Below are 21,152 nucleotides of genomic sequence, written 5' to 3'. Positions count from 1 at the left end.
GCCAAGGATCAGGGTCCTGAGAATCGATCTCTACTATACATCTGTCATACCTCCTGAATCTAACTCATCCCCTCACATTTATTTGTAGTTCAGTAATTTCTCCAGGAGATGTCAACAATACATCTACGACAATATTTCCCAGTACAGCGATTCCTAACTTGGACTTATGTATGTATTACATCCAGTAATGTCTACTCATAAGGCTCTGTTCACATCTGTGTTTTTTTTCTTCTGCTTCGGCATGTAGCTGTCATACTGAATCCCTAAGGTGTCGGACACTAGTGGCTCCTGATGGACTCCCGCTGACTGGGATTTGTCCTGTATTCTGTTCTATTTTGTCCGGTATTCTTTTACTAATCCGCCATGGAGGCTATGAATGGCGTGTCCAACACACATGTGAATTATTTTTCTGTGGAAGAGAAAGCGCACATAGGGTCCTACCAGGTATGAGATTTCACAAATAAGGTGCCAAAGGCACACTCACCTGCCCAAAGTTGTGTCAGGCACAACCCCTATATACACATATATCAAATGGTGGTCAGCAGCAGCCCTGAAGAAAGGGTTAAAACAATGGGAATAAAAGAGATCCGGGTTTAATGCTGCGCTAGAAACCACATGAATCCAAAGGTGTGTGATGAAATCCTTTTTTCTTTATTTCTGCAGGTCAACGTGTTTCAAAGACATATCTGTCTTCTTCATCAGGACAAAAGGAACACTAAAGCGGGCTTTACACGCTGCTACATCGCTAGTGATGGCGAGCGTGATAGCCCCTATCGTTATGCCGCTATTTGGTGATCACTGCCGCAGCGAACATTATCGCTACGGCAGCGTCACACTACTTACCTGGTCGGCGGCGTCGCTGTGACTGCCAAACAATCCCTCCCTCAAGGGGGAGAGATGTTCGGCATCACAGCGACGTCACCGCGATGTCACTAAGCGGCCGGCCAATCAAAGCGGAGGAGCGGAGATGAGCAGGATGAACATCCCGCCCACCTCCTTCCTTCCTCATTGCTTGCGTGTGGCAGGTAAGGAGAGGTTCCTCGTTCCTGCGGCGTCACACGTAGCGATGTGTGCTGCCGCAGGGACGAGGATCAACTTTGCCCACGCGACCGCAGCGATATTTGAGAATGGACCCCCATGACAACGAGGAGTGATTTTGGACGTTTTAGCAACGATCCAAAATCGTTCCTAGGAGTCACACACAACGAGATCGCTACAGCGGCCGGATGTGCGTCACAAAATCCGGGACCCCAACGAGATCGCTGTAGCAATCTCGTAGCGTGTAAAGCCCACTTAAGGATATTGTTCCTTTTTTCCTGCTGGAGAAGACGGATATGTCTTTGAAACGCGTTGACCTGCAGAAATACAGAAAAAAGGATTTCATCACACACCTTTGGATTTATGTGGTTTCTAGCGCATTAAACCCGGATCTCTTTTATTCCCATTGTTTCAACACACATGTGAACAGAAACTTGATGATGTTTAGTTCAAAAGCTGCGGATGGAGAGAAATGGTCCTATAGAATCCCTTTACACGCATAGGAAAAATGTTGGGTCTGTATTTTATGTGCAAATAAATCTGCTGGGAAAATCAGTAACATGCCACTTCAGGTAACAAAAAAGTGAGCATTGGCCCCATTGATTGATAATGTTGCTAATGATGGTGCAGAACACAAAGTTGCCAACAGGAATCTTTTTTGACCATTGGTGTATTACTGTGTTCTTTGTTTCTTTGAAGTTGGAGGCGTTTTTGCAGGTTGTTAGCATTGTAATCCTCATCATTTTACAGCTCGGGGTGATTGCTCCGCCAGTCTTTGGTGATCGGCTGCAGTGGCGGCTTGCACCGTTTACATCATCAGAATTGTTGACGTGTCGTCACCGCTGCATCCGATCATCAAAGAGCAGGGCAGTGGTTCTGTCAAAGCACTGGGCCTAGAAAGGGTAAGTGAAGCTCAATTTGTTATTTTATAAATTAATGAATTTGTTGGCTTAAAATAGTTGAAATGGTCCTATCTCCTCGGTTCAGGAGCTCACTACTCCCCAGCCAAAGTCCTGATTGCAGGGAGCAGCGCAACTCTGCACTGGCAATGCTGCTATACAAGGTCATCATGCCTCTGCATCATCGGAAGCGCAGTACTTCTGATGGTTGCCGGATTGGGAGCTAACAGTGGGCTCCAGCAATCATGGCTATCGTCAGTGCAGTGCTTACAAGTTTGATAGTAAAGAGCTTGTAAGCACAGTGCATGTTCAGCCATGACCACAGTTGTTCCCAATCCCAGGGGTAAACGATCTGTAAATAACCAAAAAGAAAAAAATAGTCACATCAGGCGAACCAAGTCAAATTTGAATAAATGATAAATTGGAAAGTCAATTCATTTTGCAAACAATTTCCAATTATACCCATCGTTGGAAGATGGGAATAAACCTTTAATTTTTTCACTAATGATTTTTTACTGACAAGTTATCCCAAAGACACTTAAGGGTGCTTTACACGCTGCAACATCGCTAGCGATCTCGTTAGCGATGTGACACGCCACATCGCAGATACGATTTGCGCCAGTCACATGTGCGATCTCGGCAAATCGTATCTGCGATCTGGCGTGTCACATCGCTAACGAGATCGCTAGCGATATCGCAGCGTGTAAAGCACCCTTTAGGCTGAGGCAAAACTCCTAGGCTTTGAATGCAAAATTTGGAACAGAGCCCCCCACCCTACCCACGTACACTGGTTTCTTCTTATGTGACCGTGGAGCCATTGTAGCCCATCAGGCCCCGTGATTCGGATGTGACAGCTGCCTCTGCACCCCCTATAGATAAGCCCCAAAGTGACATATATGCATGATGTGACACTTGTTTCACAGCTTCTAGTTTTCCAGGTGTAGAACAAAGTTCACAGAGCACATTACATGCGATGACAAGCTCTTTACTCCTTGGAACATGAGGTAATGATATGCACAGTCATACAGCATTGCATCAGGTAGAGAAACCAAAACCAGGAAGAAAAACAAAAGCCTTTTTAGAATACAGTGAGTAAGGAAACTTTACACAACATCACCATCTACTGTTAGATCACCATAAAGTCCTCCTTCACACATATACAAAGAAGTCCTCATCTGTTGCATAAACCAACAATCTCACCGGGATATCAGCTCCTTTAGCAGTGTGGGGACTTCTACTTCGTGTTTGGTGACAATGCCGAAGGAAGCTTTAACTGCAACAGAATCGGACCCATAGATATTTATCCCGACATCATTCATGATCTGATTCCCGTGTCTCCTATTTAGAGACACATCCGACTTATCTTCATAATTCAGCAGCTGATAAGAACTGACACCTAATAAAAAAAAAAGCAATATGATCATAAAACATAAAATTGTAACTGTATGCACAGAACTGGTCCGTTCATCCATGTCGTAATCCTGGTAGAGGTATATAGTTGTCTATAATAAGCTGTCTGTCCATAATTCAGTGCCCTGGGCACAAGAAGAATGGGAGCCCACCCTCAGGGATGCCCTGATCCTACATGCCTAACCAGTGTCAGACTTGGGCAGCAGGGGCCCACCAGTAATATTTAGGGGTACTTTGCACGCTGCGACATCGCTAGCCGATGCTAGCGATGCCGAGCGCGATAGTACCCGCCCCCGTCGCACATGCGATATCTTGTGATAGCTGCCGTAGCAAACATTATCGCTATGGCAGCTTCACATGGACTTACCTGCCCTGCGACATCGCTCTGGCCGGCGAACCGCTTCCTTCCTAAGGGGGCGGGTCGTGCGGCGTCACACGGCAGGTGGCCAATAGAAGCGGAGGGGAGGTGTGGTGCTGTAGGAACGAGGAACAACATCGTATCTACTATTGGTGCGACATTATGAAAATGTCCGACACTACACAGATCACCGATTTACGACGCTTTTGCGATCGTTTATCGGCGCATCTAGGCTTTACACGTTGCGACATCGTTACCGGCGCCGGATGTACGTCACTTTCGATTTGACCCCGACGATATCGCAGTAGCGATGTCACAACGTGCAAAGTACCGCTTACGATCAACTATATGCAAATATTATATTCACAGATTTACCTACTGTATGCTTCTGTATAATAATCTACTCGGTAGTTTGTAAAATGGATGATGAGAGGCTTCCTTTAGCTGGTCATAGTGAAACAAGTGTATTGTGCCAACTACTGATTATGTTTGGGGGTAAGTAACATACTACTGCAAAGGGGCGCACCGGAGGATTCTCCAGCTCTCCTGTGGGTCAGTCCAAGCCTGTGCCTAACCCACCCTGAAGAACAATAACATCAGGGGCGTAACTACCGCGGTTGCAGCGGTCGCCATCGCGACCGGGCCCGGGAGGTTTGGGGCCCGCGGCCACCCGGCAGATCAGCAGCCAGCTCCTGTCAGTGAGAGAGAAGCTGCGCTAAGCTGTCACAGTGCACGCGCCCACTATATGACCCGCTGCCGCCCCCGACACCGGGCCTCCCTGCTCGATGTCAGCGGCAGCACTGGGGCCCCCCTCCCCCGTCACCGCGCACAGTAATAATGAAGCATAGATCGGCCGGCGCCGCTCTGCATCATCATTCTCCCCCTGTGCGGTGACGTCACTTCTGTGCGACTGCTGTGCTGAGTGCACAGAGCGCAGGGAGGGAGGACGCCGACCGGAGCACCGGGAGAGCGAGGAGAGGGGAGGACGAGCAGCAGTGGAAGGAGGAGAGCGGTGAGTACAGCAGCAGTCAGGGCCGGATTAAGGTTGGTGGGGGCCCCTGGGCAGAAAATCTGGTGGGGGCCCCATAACATTAACATTTTTAGCTATAACAGTAGAGCACGAACCGTAGCATTTAGATATAAATCCAATGAACATTTATCTTATCCTGTTCTGCCACATTCAGATTTACAGTACACACACAGCTCTGACACAGACACACACAGCTCTGACACACACACACACAGCTCTAACACACACACACACAGCTCTGACACACACACACACAGCTTTGACACACACACACAGCTCTGACACACATACACACACACAGCTCTGACACACACACACACACAGCTCTGACACACATACACACACACACAGCTCTGACACACACACACACAGCTCTGACACACACACACACAGCTCTGACACACACACACACACACAGTTCTGACACACACACACACCTCTGACACACACACAGCTCTGACACACACACACACAGCTCTGACACACACACACACAGCTCTGACACACACAGCTCTGACACACACACACAGCTCTGACACACACACACAGCTCTGACACACACACACACAGCTCTGACACACACACACACAGCTCTGACACACACACACACAGCTCTGACACACACAGCTTTGACACACACACACAGCTCTGACACACATACACACACACAGCTCTGACACACACACACAGCTCTGACACACACACACACAGCTCTGACACACACACACACACCTCTGACACACACACAGCTCTGACACACACACAGCTCTGACACACACACACACAGCTCTGACACACACACACACAGCTCTGACACACACAGCTCTGACACACACAGCTCTGACACACACACACACAGCTCTGACACACACACACAGCTCTGACACACACACACAGCTCTGACACACACACACAGCTCTGACACACACACACAGCTCTGACACACACAGCTCTGACACACACAGCTCTGACACACACACACAGCTCTGACACACACACACAGCTCTGACACACACACACAGCTCTGACACACATACACACAGCTCTGACACACATACACAGCTCTGACACACATACACAGCTCTGACACACACACACAGCTGACACACACACAGCTCTGACACACACAATGCACCCACCCATCACCCCCTACACACACACACAATGCACCCCCCTTTACCGCCTACACACACACACACACACACAATGCACCCCCCATCACCCCCTACACACACACAATGCACCCCCTTTACCCCTACACACACACACACACACACACACACAATGCACCCCCCATCACCCCCTACACACACACACACAATGCACCCCCCATCACCCCCTACACACACAATGCACCCATCACCCCCTACAAACACACACACACACACACAATGCACCCCCCATCACCCCCTACACACACACACACACAATGCACCCACCCATCACCCCCTATACACACACACACAATGCATCTCCCCATCACCCCACACACACACACACACACACACACACACACATACACTCAAATACAATGCACCCACCATTCCTCCCTACACACACAAATACAATGCACCCCCCATTACTCCCCCCACACAAAACACACACACAATGCACCCACCCATCACCCCCTACACACACACAATGCATCTCCCTTTACCGCCTACACACACACACACACACAATGCACCCCCCATCACCTCTACACACACACACAATGCACCCCCCCATTACCCCTCCCCCCACACACAATACAATGCAACCCTCATGACCCCCTACACACACAAATCACACTGCCCCATCCCTACACACTCCTGCCTCCCCCCTCCCTCGGAATAGAGTACTCCCCCTCTGCCTGTCACAAAGCTGTGTTCCACTTCCTTCACAGATGTTCCCCGTTATGTGTCCTCAGCCCCTCCCCACTCATCATCATTAATTAAACCTGTCTCTTCGGCTCCTTCATGGAGCGCTTACCATCTGATCTCCCCTGTGTGCCGGCGCCCGCAGCACTGTGATGACGTCAGCAAGGTGCTGATCTCATCACGTTGCTGCACGTCGGGGGCGGGGCCCAGTCCCGGCGCGCTGTTCAAATGTATTTACGTCTGAAAGACGCAAATACATTTGAATAGGAAGAAGGAGGAAGCTGCGAGCACCGGCTCTGGCTCCGGCTCCGCTGCGCTCCTCTGCATTGTGTGCAGGCCGGGCACACAGCACACAGCAGAGCCGGCACAGCACAGCGCTGCCTCCTGCTCCTGCTGCAGCTAGTGTGTCGGGCCTGCATGCACACACTGCGGAGGAGCGTGGCTGCACATACAGCGGCCCATTACACCGTGCCCCTGCTTCTAGGAAGGGGGGGGTGCAGGTGCCCCCCCGCCCCTCGCTGGGTACGCCCATGACGGCCGCAGCACATAGCAGCGAGCTCATTGGCACACCTCTGACCCCGGAAGTACAATCGCTGGTACTTCCGCGGTCATTCAGCGTCCTGTGCCCGCAGTTTGTTTTTGCGTCTTAAAGACGCAGATACAAATAAATGCCGGTGCACCGCCCGCCCCCCCCCTCCAAAAACACAGCTGATTTATTAGACAGCAGAGTGAAGGCAGATAGCCGTAACGTACATGACTGAGGCAGTGATAGATCCAGGAAAGGGTTAAGGAGTAAGGGATGGGGGGTTTTACCTAAGGAATGTGGTGGTGGGCGAGCGAGCAGGAGGAGAGACGGGGGGCAGGGGCCATATAAGAAATAGGTCCCATGTTAAGGTGTCATTCCTTTGTCCTGGACTCAAAGACTGAACCAGCAGTATGGATGCCTTGCTGAAGAGCGTTCAGGCCGCGGCTTTGACATGTAGGCCCGAATGGATTCAGGCCCAGCTAGACGAATTGCTGAAGAATGCCCGGGATACAGCATCTGTCCCTTCTGAACTTTCTGAACATCAAACTTTAAGAAGATCAAGACCTCCTGAGAGACTAACTTCTGAAATGGCCAATAGGACTCACAATAGGATCATAAGTCCTTCCGTTACTTCTAGGAAAAGAGCAAAGCGTAGCACGGCCTCTGATCCTGCTTACAAACCAGGAAGGAAACTACAGCACAAGAATAACAAGGGACAGAGAAAAGAGCCCGACCATCTAACCAGAGAGACACCAAGAAGTGCAAGGAGAAAGTCCGGCTCTACTGATGTGCCAGCCAGAGAAGCAGCCACACAAGCTACAACTGACGTGACGACAGCCCACGATGGATCCTTAGAACTTCCTCAACAAACTTTGCATCATTCTAGAGGACATCATACGGCCTCACCCCAGGAAATAAACCAACACGGGGGGATGGGCTTAGGACACACAACATTTCCGGATCCGGGTTCTCATTACACGAGGAGTGGTAGGAATCCAAAAAGACAACTGCGCAAAAGTACTTTAACCAGACAAAGACTTCTTCGGCCGGCTCAGGATGTGAGTCAAGCAATAAATCTACAGCTACAAGACTCAGAAGAGATTCCAGACAATGACTATGACACAGATAACGACTCCCCACTAGAGGGCAGCAGCACGCAGCACTTCAATAATGGAGGGGCTGTAGAGACTATAACTAATACGTCACGGACGGCTGGTCAACCTAGGACGCAGCCAGGTATTGGTGAGAACACTTTTTCTTGTCCTATATCTAGTGTAACAACACCCGTAATGAATCCAGTGGGCGCAGTTGGGGGTACAGTTCCCGGCAATGTAGGATGGGATCTTAATTCAGTAGTACAGCAATTAGTGTCAGGGGTTAAGGAGGCTTTGAGTCAGTCTAGCTTACCCATAACTTCTTCTCCTATTGCTGCATGGTGTGGAAATGGTCGCCGGACATCGGAGGTGGTAAGTCAGTCGTGTGCTGATCCAGAGACACAGGAGGACGCAGTAATTTCACAAGGGGTTCCATTATCTGATGCAGCAAAAGGAGAATTATATGTATGTTTTGAGGGTCCTCTAGGAATTCATTTGAAACAGGAGGTTAGGGAGAAGATTTGGGCCGACGAATATGTGGAAATATTTTCATTATTGCCCTTAGAAAAATATAACTTGGATAGAGTAAGGTTTGATGAGAGGAAAAGAGAGGAACAAGAAAGACGGTATTGTCTCATCCCCCAAACATTTGCCAATTGGTTCCAGGCCTTTGCCATATTAGCAAGTGTAATAGGCCAAAAAACTCCTGAACATTGCTCTGCCTTATTTTGTTACATGAATTCTATCTGGGAGGCGCACCGTGTGTATGGAGGTTTAGCATGGCTGCGCTATGATGAGCAGTTTCGCCAACGAAAGGCTGGTCGCCAAGGGATTCGTTGGGATCACAAAGATATTAGTTTATGGATGCGTCTCATGACAGCGCCACGTGGGGTTAATCAGCCCTTTCAGGGCTATGTCGGCAGATCATCAGCAATCGGATTGTCGGCAGCAAACAGAAAAGGTTGCTGCTGGCAGTTCAATGATAGCCAGTGCAGATTCGGAAACACATGCAGGTACAAACATGAATGCACCTTCTGTAGTGGAAACCATAGCCTATCAAAATGCTTTACACGAAATAAAACCCCAACAGCAGAGATTAACCAAAAAGGGGGAAACCCCAATTAGACTCGGAGAGATGGTGGGCTATCTAAGCAGGTACCCAGATAGAAAAGCAGCACAATTGCTGGGGGAGGGCTTCTCAGAAGGTTTTAAGATCCCATCTACTTCAGGCCCATTAACCTGTTCTCGTAACCTTGCTTCAGCTTATACATATTCTCACATTGTCTCCACAAAACTAAACAAAGAAATTGACCTGGGCCGCATGGCAGGCCCATTCCCCAAAATGCCAATAGAAAACTTAAGGGTCTCTCCATTGGGGGTGGTCCCAAAGAAGGAACCCAATAAGTTTAGGCTGATCCATCATCTGTCCTTCCCTCATGGAAGCTCAGTTAATGATGGAATCGATCAGGAACTTTGCACAGTCTCGTATACTTCATTTGATACAGCGATTGCATGGGTACAGAAGTACGGCAGAGGAGCTTTAATGGCAAAAACAGACATTGAAGCTGCCTTTAGACTCTTACCAGTCCATCCAGAAAGCTTCCATCTCTTGGGTTGTCAGTGGCAGGTTTTATGTAGACTTGTGTTTACCGATGGGCTGCTCCATCTCATGCTCCTTGTTTGAATCATTTAGCACATTTTTGGAGTGGGTAGTAAAGAAGGAAGCCGGCGTGCGTTCTGTCCTGCATTATCTAGATGATTTCCTATGTATTGGTCCACCAAAGTCATTTGTTTGTGCTTCATTATTGGCAGCGATTCAGTCGGTTTTTAAGTGTTTTGGAGTACCGTTAGCATCAGATAAAACAGAAGGCCCGTCTACACTTATCAAGTTTTTAGGAATTTTGATTGACAGTGAAGCAATGGAGTGCAGATTACCGGATGACAAGGTCAGTGATCTGCTGGAGGCAGTCAGAGAAGCTAGATCTCACCGTAAGATCAGATTAAAGGATCTACAATCGCTGTTAGGAAAAATGAACTTTGCGTGTCGCATTATTCCAATGGGTAGAGTTTTTTGTAGGCGCCTAGCTGCAGCTACCTCAGGCATAACCTTTCCACATCACTTTGTGCGGCTGGCTAGAACATTAAAGGACGATCTGGCGGTATGGGAACAGTTCTTAATAGAGTTTAATGGGAGGTCATTGTGGATCAGACCACCGGTTTCAAATTTTGATCTAGACATCCACACTGATGCAGCGGGGTCAACTGGTTTTGGTGCATATTGTTCGGGACAGTGGTGTGCAGATAGGTGGCCAGAGAGTTGGAGAAACAATGGGTTAACACGAAACTTAGTACTCCTTGAATTGTTCCCCATAGTGGTTGCTTGTGAAATTTGGTACAATATTTTCCGAAACCGAAAAGTGAGATTTCATTGTGATAACTTGGGAGTTGTAGAAGTCATCAACAAACAATCAGCTTCTTCCCTGCCTGTTGTTACGTTGCTGCGTCATCTAGTGCTGCGCTGTTTAAAGTCACATTGTCAGATTACAGCTGTGCATGTCCCCGGTGTTTGCAATTCTGTGGCTGATGCTCTGTCTCGTTTTCAGTGGGACAGATTCCGTTCGTTAGCCCCGATGTCAGAGGTACAAGGCAAGAAGTGTCCGGATTTTCTGTGGTCACTGCCAGTGACACCGCATACGCTCTGATAGAACGGTCTGTGGGTGTAAGCACATGGCAGAGGTACCAGTCAGCATGGAGGGAATGGGAAGACTTGTGTGCTCTAGTGGGACATGATGCCAGGTTACATGACAATGTTTCCTTGTTGTTATTTTACATTAGCAGGGCCTTTGTGGACGGTTCTTCATTGTCCAGTATTGATAGTAAAATGTCTGGATTAGCTTTTTGGTTTAAGTTGCTCGACTTCACTGATTACACAAAGCATTTTTTAGTTAAGCAGGCCCTAAAGGGTTACAGGAAAAGTTGTAAGAAGACCAGAGATAAACGGCGTCCGATTTCTTTCCAGTTATTGCAGCAGATACTGAGTGTACTAGGCCGAGTCTGTAGCAGTCCCTTTGAAGTGTTACTCTTTAGTTGTGCATTCACACTGGCCTTTTTTGGCGCTTTTAGAATCAGCGAGTTGGTGGCGAGTAGCTCCACCAGAAGTGGGGGTCTACAAGCTGAGGACGTGCATCAGTACACAGACAGAGGGGGTCTACAAGCCGAGGACGTGCATCAGTACACAGACAGAGGGGGTCTACAAGCCGAGGACATGCATCAGTACACAGACAGACGGGGTCTACAAGCCGAGGACGTGCATCAGTACACAGACAGAGGGGGTCTACAAGCTGAGGACATGCATCAGTACACAGACAGACGGGGTCTACAAGATGAGGATGTGCATCAGTACACAGACAGATTGGAATGTTTTCTGGCAAAGTCAAAAACTGATCAACAGGGTAGAGGAAAATGGATCACATTGTTTCCTTTAAGCGGTTCCAGGGCCTGCCCGGTCATCTGTTTTAGAAACTATGTCTCAAGAAGGCCAAATATCCAAGGTTCATTACTAATTCATGAGGATTGTAAGTCATTGTCACAATTTCAATTCACAGCAGTTCTTAAAAAATGCCTGACAATATTGGGAGAGTCTCCAAATGCATTCACTTCACACTCGTTTAGGATAGGAGCAGCCACAGAAGCTGTAGATGGGGCTTAGGGCCGGACATAGTTAAAAAAATCGGGAGATGGGAATCGAGCAGATTTAAGAGTTACATTCGATTACATTTATTATAAATGGCGTACATGTATATATATGTGTACATTGTGGTAATCCTATAGTAGTTGTGTCTTCATTTAGATAATTGTGTGATAATTGTGTTTTTGTTTTTTGTTTTAGCTGAACAGCAATGCCTGGTTTGGATCATGGGACATTCATTTGTTTTTTGGGGGGCCTTACGTGCAGCAGTCAGGCCTAATGGCAAACAGTTGGGGTTGCCCAGTTCCTTGGCACGGGTGACATGGATAGGAAAGAGGGGAATGCAGTGGCATCAGCTGTTAAAAGAAATCCAGTATCATGTGGAGTTCTACCGCCCCCCGGACGTCTTACTTATCCATTTAGGTGGTAATGATTTAGCAATAAGAACATCAAGACATTTAGTTAGGAACATAAAGCTTGATATGTTGAATTTATGGAGGTCTTACCCAGAAACAGTGGTGGTCTGGTCGGATATAGTAGCTAGACAAATGTGGAGAACAGCGCGATCAGTGGCTCGCATCAATAATACAAGGATAAAGGTTAATAAAAAAATAACAAAATTTGTGTTGGAAAACGGAGGGGTGGCCATACGTCACCAGATGCTGGAAAATACAAAGGAACATTTTTGGAGAGATGATAAGGTACATCTTAATGACATTGGCATTGATATATGGATGTTGGGAATACAAGAAGGAGTAGAACGAGCCATTAAGTTGTGGAGGAACTCACTCTTGTAAGGTGTCACAAGAGCGAGTCTTGGCGGGATGTGGTTGTTTAAACCCCCTCTTTGTTGGTTGGAGAATTATGTTTTTAATGGGGTCCCTGGGCCAGAGCTCAGCGGACAGTGGAATATGGGTCCCTGGGGAGGAGCTCAGTGGACAGTGGAATAGATGGGTCCCTGGGGAGGAGCTCAGCGGACACAAGGAAAATGATCAAGGGGTATACCCAGATTCCCCCTTGAGCTAGGTGTACACGGCGGAGGGGGATATGGGGCTGGGATTTATAACAACCACATCTCTGGGCCGATAATCTCGTTTTTTCTTGTTGATGTTTTTTCTTATTAAAAATAAAGGGCTGCTGTGGCCAAAATTTTAATCCATGTCACGCAGTGTGTGGTGTCTTATTTATCAGGTTACCAGGAGCGCAATTCACTAGTCCATCAGTCAAGCAGAGTGAAGGCAGATAGCCGTAACGTACATGACTGAGGCAGTGATAGATCCAGGAAAGGGTTAAGGAGTAAGGGATGGGGGGTTTTACCTAAGGAATGTGGTGGTGGGCGAGCGAGCAGGAGGAGAGACGGGGGGCAGGGGCCATATAAGAAATAGGTCCCATGTTAAGGTGTCATTCCTTTGTCCTGGACTCAAAGACTGAACCAGCAGTTGTCCCACCCACCCTCCCTATAATGAAGGGAAATGTATCAATATCAGGACTTTGCAACACTGTCAATATTCTAACAATGTTATTGGTATTCAACATCATCGGTATTTTATCAACATTATTAATATTGTATCGTATTGTATCAATTGTTATCAGTAATGTATCCAAATTGACAATGTCATATCAACATATTAATATTGTATTAACATTTTAATATTGTATGTTACAGCAGCATTTGGCGGCGGCGGGATGTGGTTGTTTAAACCCCCTCTTTGTTGGTTGGAGAATTATGTTTTTAATGGGGTCCCTGGGCCAGAGCTCAGCGGACAGTGGAATATGGGTCCCTGGGGAGGAGCTCAGTGGACAGTGGAATAGATGGGTCCCTGGGGAGGAGCTCAGCGGACACAAGGAAAATGATCAAGGGGTATACCCAGATTCCCCCTTGAGCTAGGTGTACACGGCGGAGGGGGATATGGGGCTGGGATTTATAACAACCACATCTCTGGGCCGATAATCTCGTTTTTTCTTGTTGATGTTTTTTCTTATTAAAAATAAAGGGCTGCTGTGGCCAAAATTTTAATCCATGTCACGCAGTGTGTGGTGTCTTATTTATCAGGTTACCAGGAGCGCAATTCACTAGTCCATCAGTCATGTCTTTACGGAGGGGGAGAGGGTGTGAAGAAAAAAAAAATGCTGACAAGTATGGCCCTGGTGGTGGGGGCCCCCTTAGAAGCTCTTTTGGTGGGGGCCCCTGGGCTGGAGCCCCGCTTGCCCCGCCTATAATCCGGCCCTGGCAGCAGTGGAACGAGGAGACGTCAGGACAGAGCAGCAGTGGAAGGAGGAGAGCGGTGAGTACTTGTTGTTTTTTTTTTTTTTTTTTATATATATAAGTGAGTACACGGTGGTCAGAGGCCTGGGGTGGGGAGGCTGCATGATACTGTACATGGAGGCCTGGGGTGGGGAGGCTGCATGATACTGTACATGGAGGCCTGGTAGGCTGCATTATACTGTACATGGAGGCCAGGGAGGCTGCATTATACTGTACATGGAGGCCTGGGAGGCTGGCTGCATTACTATACATGGAGGCCAGGGAGGCTGCATTATACTGTACATGGAGGCCTGGGAGGCTGCATTATACTGTACATGGAGGCCTGGGGAGGCTGGCTGCATTATTATACATGGAGGACTTGGGAGGCTGGCAGCATTATTATACATGGAGGCCTGGGGAGGCTGGCTGCATTATTATACATGGAGGGCTGGGGAGGCTGGCTGCATTATTATACATGGAGGCCTGGGGAAGCTGGCTGCATTATTATACATGGAGGCCTGGGGAGGCTGGCTGCATTACTATACATGGAGGCCTGAGGAGGCTGGCTGCATTATTATAGATGGAGGCCTGGGGAGGCTGACAGCATTATTATAGATGGAGGCCTGGGGAGGCTGGCAGCATTATTATAGATGGAGGCCTGGAGAGGTTGGCAGTATTATTATACATGGAGGCCTGGGGAGGCTGGCTGTATTATTATACATGGAGGTCTGGGGAGGCTGGCAGCATTATTATACATGAAGGCCTGGAGAGGCTGGCTGCATTATTATACATGGAGGCCTGGGGAGGCTGGCAGCATTATTACACATGGAGGCCTGGAGAGGCTGGCTGCATTATTATACATGGAGGCCTGGGGAGGCTGGCTGCATAATTATACATGGAGGCCTGGGGAGGCTGGCTGCATTATTATACATGGAGGCCTGGGGAGGCTGGCTACATTATTATACATGGAGGCCTGGGGAGGCTGGCTGCATTATTATACATGGAGGCCTGGGGAAGCTGGCTGCATTATTATACATGGAGGCCTGGGGAGGCTGTCTGCATTATTATATATAGAGGTCTGGGGAGGTTGGCTGCATTATTATACATGGAGGCCTGGGGAGGCTGGCTGCATTATTATACATGGAGGCCTGGGGAGGCTGGCTGCATTATTATACATGGAGGCCTGGGGAAGCTGGCTGCATTATTATACATGGAGGCCTGGGGAGGCTGGCTGCATTATTATACATGGAGGCCTGGGGAGGCTGGCTGCATTATTATATATAGAGGCCTGGGGAGGCTGGCTGCATTATTATACATGGAGGCCTGGGGAGGCTGGCTGCATTATTATACATAGAGGCCTGGGGAGGCTGGCTGCATTATTATATATGGAGGTCTGGGGAGGCTGGCTGCATTATTATACATGGAGGCCTGGGGAGGCTGGCTACATTATTATACATGAAGGTCTGGGGGGACTGCATAATAAACATGAGGGACACCTTATACATGGACAAGGGCTGCATTATACATGGAGGTCTAGGGGGCTGGAAGGACACCTTATACATGGACTATAGGGGTGCATTATATTTGGAGGAGTATGGGGCTGGAAAATGCAATATGAAGTTTTGTAGGGTTGCGTTATAATACAGATAGGACTATGGGGGCTACCTTATACATGGACTATGGGGGTGGATTATAAAACATGGAGGACTGTGGTGCAGTATAATATATGGAGAACTATGGGCTGAATTATAATATATGGAGAACTATGGGAAATGCATTATAATACATGGAGGATTATGGATGTGCATGCTAATATATGAAGGATTATGTGGGACCCTTTATACTATTTGGAAGGCTATGTAGGGGCCATTATAGTATTTGGAGAACTATATACGAGGGGGGACAAAGATACAAGCAGGGGATGGGAATGTTTTGTGCTGAGGGAAAAAGGCTCTTCTCTCAGCACCCAGCTTTCCCATGCTCTGAGATGGGAAAGCTGGGTGCTGAGAGAAAGATGGATAGCAGAGCATAGGAAAGCTGGGTGCCGAGGACAAGATGGATATCAGAATATAGGAACGCTGGGTGCTGATAGAGGGATTTCATATCACGGGAAACCTGATTGCTTATTATCCCGTACCCCGTCATTATCCCGTATCCCAAGTGTCAGTGTACGTGGAGGAAGGGGGGCCCAGGTCTGAACTTTGCACCGGGCCCATCAAACTCTAGTTACGCCACTGAATAGCATTACTAGAAAATCAAACTTTTGAATGCCTTCATACTTTCTACCCCTTTCTATTAATGTCACATTTTTCACAATGGCATTTTAGCAATAGCAATGGCAAACAGTGCCTCATGCTGCACCCTCATAGCACCCCACACAGTAATAGTGTCCCCTTACTGCTCCCTCACAATAATAGGGCTGTAGTGTCCCAGCACAGAAATAGAGCCCACCCATAGCCTCCATAGAATAACAGGGCCCCATTATGCCTTATACCCATTCTTATTGCCCTTTTTGTCTGGCATACAGTGATAGTGTCCCCATATTATAATAATGCACCTTCACAGTAATATCCCCTTATATCCACATGTATATATACAGTTATGGGCAAAAGTGTTGGCACCCTTTACATTTTTCCACAAAATGAATTATTTCTGTGGGAAAATTATTGCAATTACACATGTTTTGTTATACACATGTTTATTCGTTTGTGGGTATTGGAACAACACACAAAAAAACTGAAAAAAGGCAAATTAGACATAATTTCACACAAAACCCCCAAAATAGTCCGGACAGAATTGTTGGACTCCTCAACTTACTGTTTGGTTGCACACTCTTTGGAATAAATAACTGGAATCAATCACTTCCTATAACCATCCACAAGCTTCTAAAGGGGGCTTTACACGTAGCGACATCGCTAGCGTTGTCGCTGGTGAAAGCACCCACCCCCATCGGTTGTGCATCACGGGCAAATCGCTGCCCGTGGAGCACAACATCGTTAGGACCCGTCACACGCACTTACCTGCCTAGCGACATCGCTGTGGCTGGCGAACTGCCTCCTTTCTAAGGGGGCAGTTTGTGCGGCGTCACTGCGTCGTCACATGGCAGCCATCCAATTGAAGCGAAGGGGCGGAGAACAGACGAAGGTAAGACACGCCCACCTTGTTGCCAGAGGACGCATGTAAGGTGTTGTTCGTTGTTCCTGGGCTGTCACACGTAGCGATGTGTGCTGCCTCAGGAATGACGAACAACCTGCGTCCAGCACCATCAACGATATTTGGGATTAGAACGACGTGTCAGCGATCAACAATTAGGTGATTATTTGTGATCGTTAGCGGTCGTTCGTACGTGTCACACGCAACGACGTCACTAACGAAAACGGATGTGCGTCACGAATTCCGTGACCCCAACGACATCTTGTTAGCGATGTCATTGCGTGTAACGGGGCCTTTACCCCTTTCACCTCTCATTGCTCCAGGTCTCTCATATTTGGAGGTGCCTTCTCCCTACAGTAATTTTAAGATCTTTCCACAGTTGTTCAATGGGATTTAGATCCTGACTCATTACTGCCACTTCAGAACTCTCCAGCACTTTGTTTCCACCCATTTCTGGGGGCTTCTTGAAGTATGTTTGTGGTCATTGTCCTGCTGGAAGACTCATGACCTAGGAAGCAAACCCATCTTTCTGAAACTGATCACTACCCAAAATCCTTTGGTAATCTTCAGATTTCATGATATGTTTGCACACCAACAAGGCACGCAATGCCAGAGGGAGCAAAACAACACCAAAACATCTTTGACTGTAGGTACTGTGTTCTTTTCTCTAAAGGCCTCATTCCATTTTCAGTAAACAGTAGAATGATGTGCTTTACCAAGAAGCTCTATCTTGGCCTCATCTATCTACAAGAATCTTTCCCAGAAGGATTTTGGCTTACGTACATTTTGCAAACTGCAGTCTAACTTTTTTATGTCTCTGTCAGCAGTGGGGTCCTCCTGAGTTTCCTCCATAGCGTTTCATTTCATTGAAATGTTGATGGATACTGTGCGCTGACACTGATGCCCCCTAAACCTGGCGATGGGTTATAAACTTCTTGAATATATTGTGCACAGTGGACAAAGAAACATCAAGATCTCTGGAGATTCATTTCTAACCTTGAGCTTGTTGATATTTTTCAACAATTTGGTTCTCAAGTCCTCAGACTGTTCTTTTCTTCCTGTTTCATGCTTAGAATGGCACACATAGATATACAATGCAAAGATTGAGTCTTCTTCTCCCCTTTTTATCTGGTTTCAGGTATGATTTTTATATTGCCCACACCTATTACTTGTCACAAGTGAGTTTAAACAAGCATTACATGTTTGAAACAAAGTGGTTTACCCACAATTTTGGAAGGGTGCCAACAATTTTGCCCAGCCCATTTTTGTCGTTTTATGTGAAATTATGTCCAATTTGCCATGTTTTGTGTTACCCGATTACACACAAAGGAAATAAACATGTATATGAAAACTTGTATAGGTACAACAATTTTCTTCAAGAAATACTTCATTTTCTAGAACAATTTCAAGGGTGTCAACACTTTTGGCCATGACTGTAAATGAGCGATGACTCCTTTCACACAGTGTGATCCCCATCGGTGCCCCCTTACAGTAACGATGACCCCTTTGGTCCCCCTCACAGTAATAATACCATTTTAGTGATCCTACACGGTAATGATCCCTTTTAGTGCTACTAAACAGTAGTGATGGCCTCTTAGTTCCCCCACACACAGTATGATTATAGTGCCCCAATGTATATCTGTTTCCCCTTAGTGCCGCACCCACTGTATAATGCCCCTTGGATGCGTCATCACTATCAGATCGAGGGAAGTTCAAAACCCGCCAGCTCCACTGATCAGCTGTTTTCAGCTCCACCATTGGCCAACTGTAAACAGAACAGCACAGCTTCTTCACCGTGTAGTTGCCATTGCTGAGAACTGCAGCTTGGTTCCTATTTATTTCAATACATGCCGAGCTGGAGTACCGGGGAACAACTACTACACAGTGAACAGAGCTGTGCTGTTCTGCTCTGATTACTGCTTCCATCAGCCGCTGGAGATAAAAACAGCTGAACAGTGTTGGTGCCAGCTATCAGACCCCCACCTAGCTGATATTAATTGCCTGTCCTAACCTTAAGGCCTCATCCAGAAGCCTGTCTTTCATGTGTTCTGTCAACACATAGCCATTGTGCTAGTCACATCTTTTTCCGGACCGCAAGTTTGTAAAAAAAAAAAATCACAGAGATGTCCATTATTAATTGGAATCATGGATCACTCACAAGTTTATGGGTCCGTAAAAATTACTGGATTACTAGAAGCCATGCGGATGCCATCCCTGTGCTATTTTTAAAGGCAACCTGTCACCAGGCCTTCTAAACTCAGGCACCATCCACGTAGGCGGGCAAAATCTCATTATATTCCCGGCTCGTGCAGGCGCACTTCGCTCTGCCCTATTGCGTGCAGAGCTGAAAACAGGTAACCTGCACAAACCGGCGAGCTCTCTGCCCGGCGATGTGAATGACGTCACCCGCTTCATCCACATCGCCAGGCAAAATCTCGCGCCTGCACAGAGAACTCACTGGTTCGTACAGGCACATCTATGTTTTCGGCTCTGCCCACAATAGGGCAGAGTGAAGTGCACCTGCACAAGCCGGGAATGTGTTGAGATTTAGCCCGCCTACGTCGATGGTGCCCGAGGCATCATCCACGTCAATCAGCACAAGAGGACGGTGAAAAGAGGGACAGGAGGTGCAGATTAGGACGTCTATCAGACCGGACCGCACAATTTACATAAATGGTGGTAGATTTTATAAAGGTATTTGTGGGGTCTACAGGTGGATTCAGGGGGTAACGTGCACCTTTATAGAATGCAGCACAGGCGCTGCTTAAGGTGCTAATTTTAGTTTAGAAGGCCAAAATCTGGTTACAGGTTCCCTTTAACATTGTAATGGGTAAGAGAAATGTAGCACTTTTTTGGGGGAGAGGCATACGAGAAAATCACTGATGAAACACTGATAAATGATACACTGACCACGCACTGATGAAAATTGAACATTTTTTCACAAACATTAAAAGTACAGACATCTAAATGAGGCCAAAGTCATTAATATCAGAAGCTTAGACAACCGCCGTAAATGAAATACCATAGGAAATACCTGCAGAAATTTCATTTTCTCCATTAAGAATATCCTTGAGGGTAAAAGGAGTTGAGATATATTTGTATTTTCGGGAAAGGAGGCAGCGCTTCTTCTTTATCACAAGGCTCAGAGGTTGGTACTTGTCTGCCTCGCTGAGGTTGGGCACGGGGATCAGACGGCCGCCATCACCCACTTGTTTTACAAAGTTCTTTGTAGCAGCAGCAAACATAGTAGAAAGATATCTTTGTCCTCCTCCGGTCACAATATGCGTAGATGGGCGAAAATGGAAATAAGTGGGCGAATTTTAAATGCAAGTCGCAGCATCCTCGGACTGATGCATACAGCATATGTTGTGTTGTTTCCAGTATCTCATGTACCCACATTGACTCCTATTACATGAGTTAATGAATAATTGATGGTGTAATGCAATAGGGGCTTTTGTGACTGCTCCTAGTCACACATTGTACATGTTCAATGTTGGGAGGCAAAAAGCCTCTCAGATAAACAAAAATGGTATAAAGGTGATTTTGATATTTTTCATTTCACGGTAACACAATAAGAATTTTTCCATTTCCTCCGCTCAGTTTCTAACATATACAAGACATTCTTTATTTATGTACACTAATTTATTTTGTTAATATTTTTACTACGTAGCATCTTTTATTACACTGTAGAAAATGCAAAAAATATTAGTTATATTATAAGAAATCTACATAAAAAATACAATTCATAGTGCTATACAAAATACCCAAGCAGGCTATGTGATGTATAGTACTCCAAAGGGACACTTAAGAGGTTGTAAACTACTAGGACAGCTCCTTCTGAATCCACGTTTC

General features: G+C 47.0%; 1 protein-coding gene across 1 annotated transcript in view; it reads right to left on the bottom strand.

The window, feature by feature from the left end:
- PJVK (pejvakin) overlaps positions 1-20,545 on the bottom strand; it is a 30,398-nt gene extending 9,853 nt beyond the window's left edge. The window contains exons 1-2 of the mRNA XM_075318890.1: positions 20,335-20,545; positions 3,138-3,333 (exon numbers count right to left, since the gene is read on the bottom strand). Coding sequence (XP_075175005.1) covers positions 3,138-3,333; positions 20,335-20,545 — 407 coding nt within the window. The remainder of the gene's footprint in view (positions 1-3,137; positions 3,334-20,334) is intronic.
- Positions 20,546-21,152: the final 607 nt, after the last annotated feature.

This window comes from Anomaloglossus baeobatrachus, chromosome 7 (assembly GCF_048569485.1).
Source record: "Anomaloglossus baeobatrachus isolate aAnoBae1 chromosome 7, aAnoBae1.hap1, whole genome shotgun sequence".
Classification (NCBI taxonomy): Eukaryota; Metazoa; Chordata; class Amphibia; order Anura; family Aromobatidae; genus Anomaloglossus; species Anomaloglossus baeobatrachus.
Note: the sequence above shows the minus strand (reverse complement) of the source record. Positions and strands in the feature narration are given on the sequence as shown.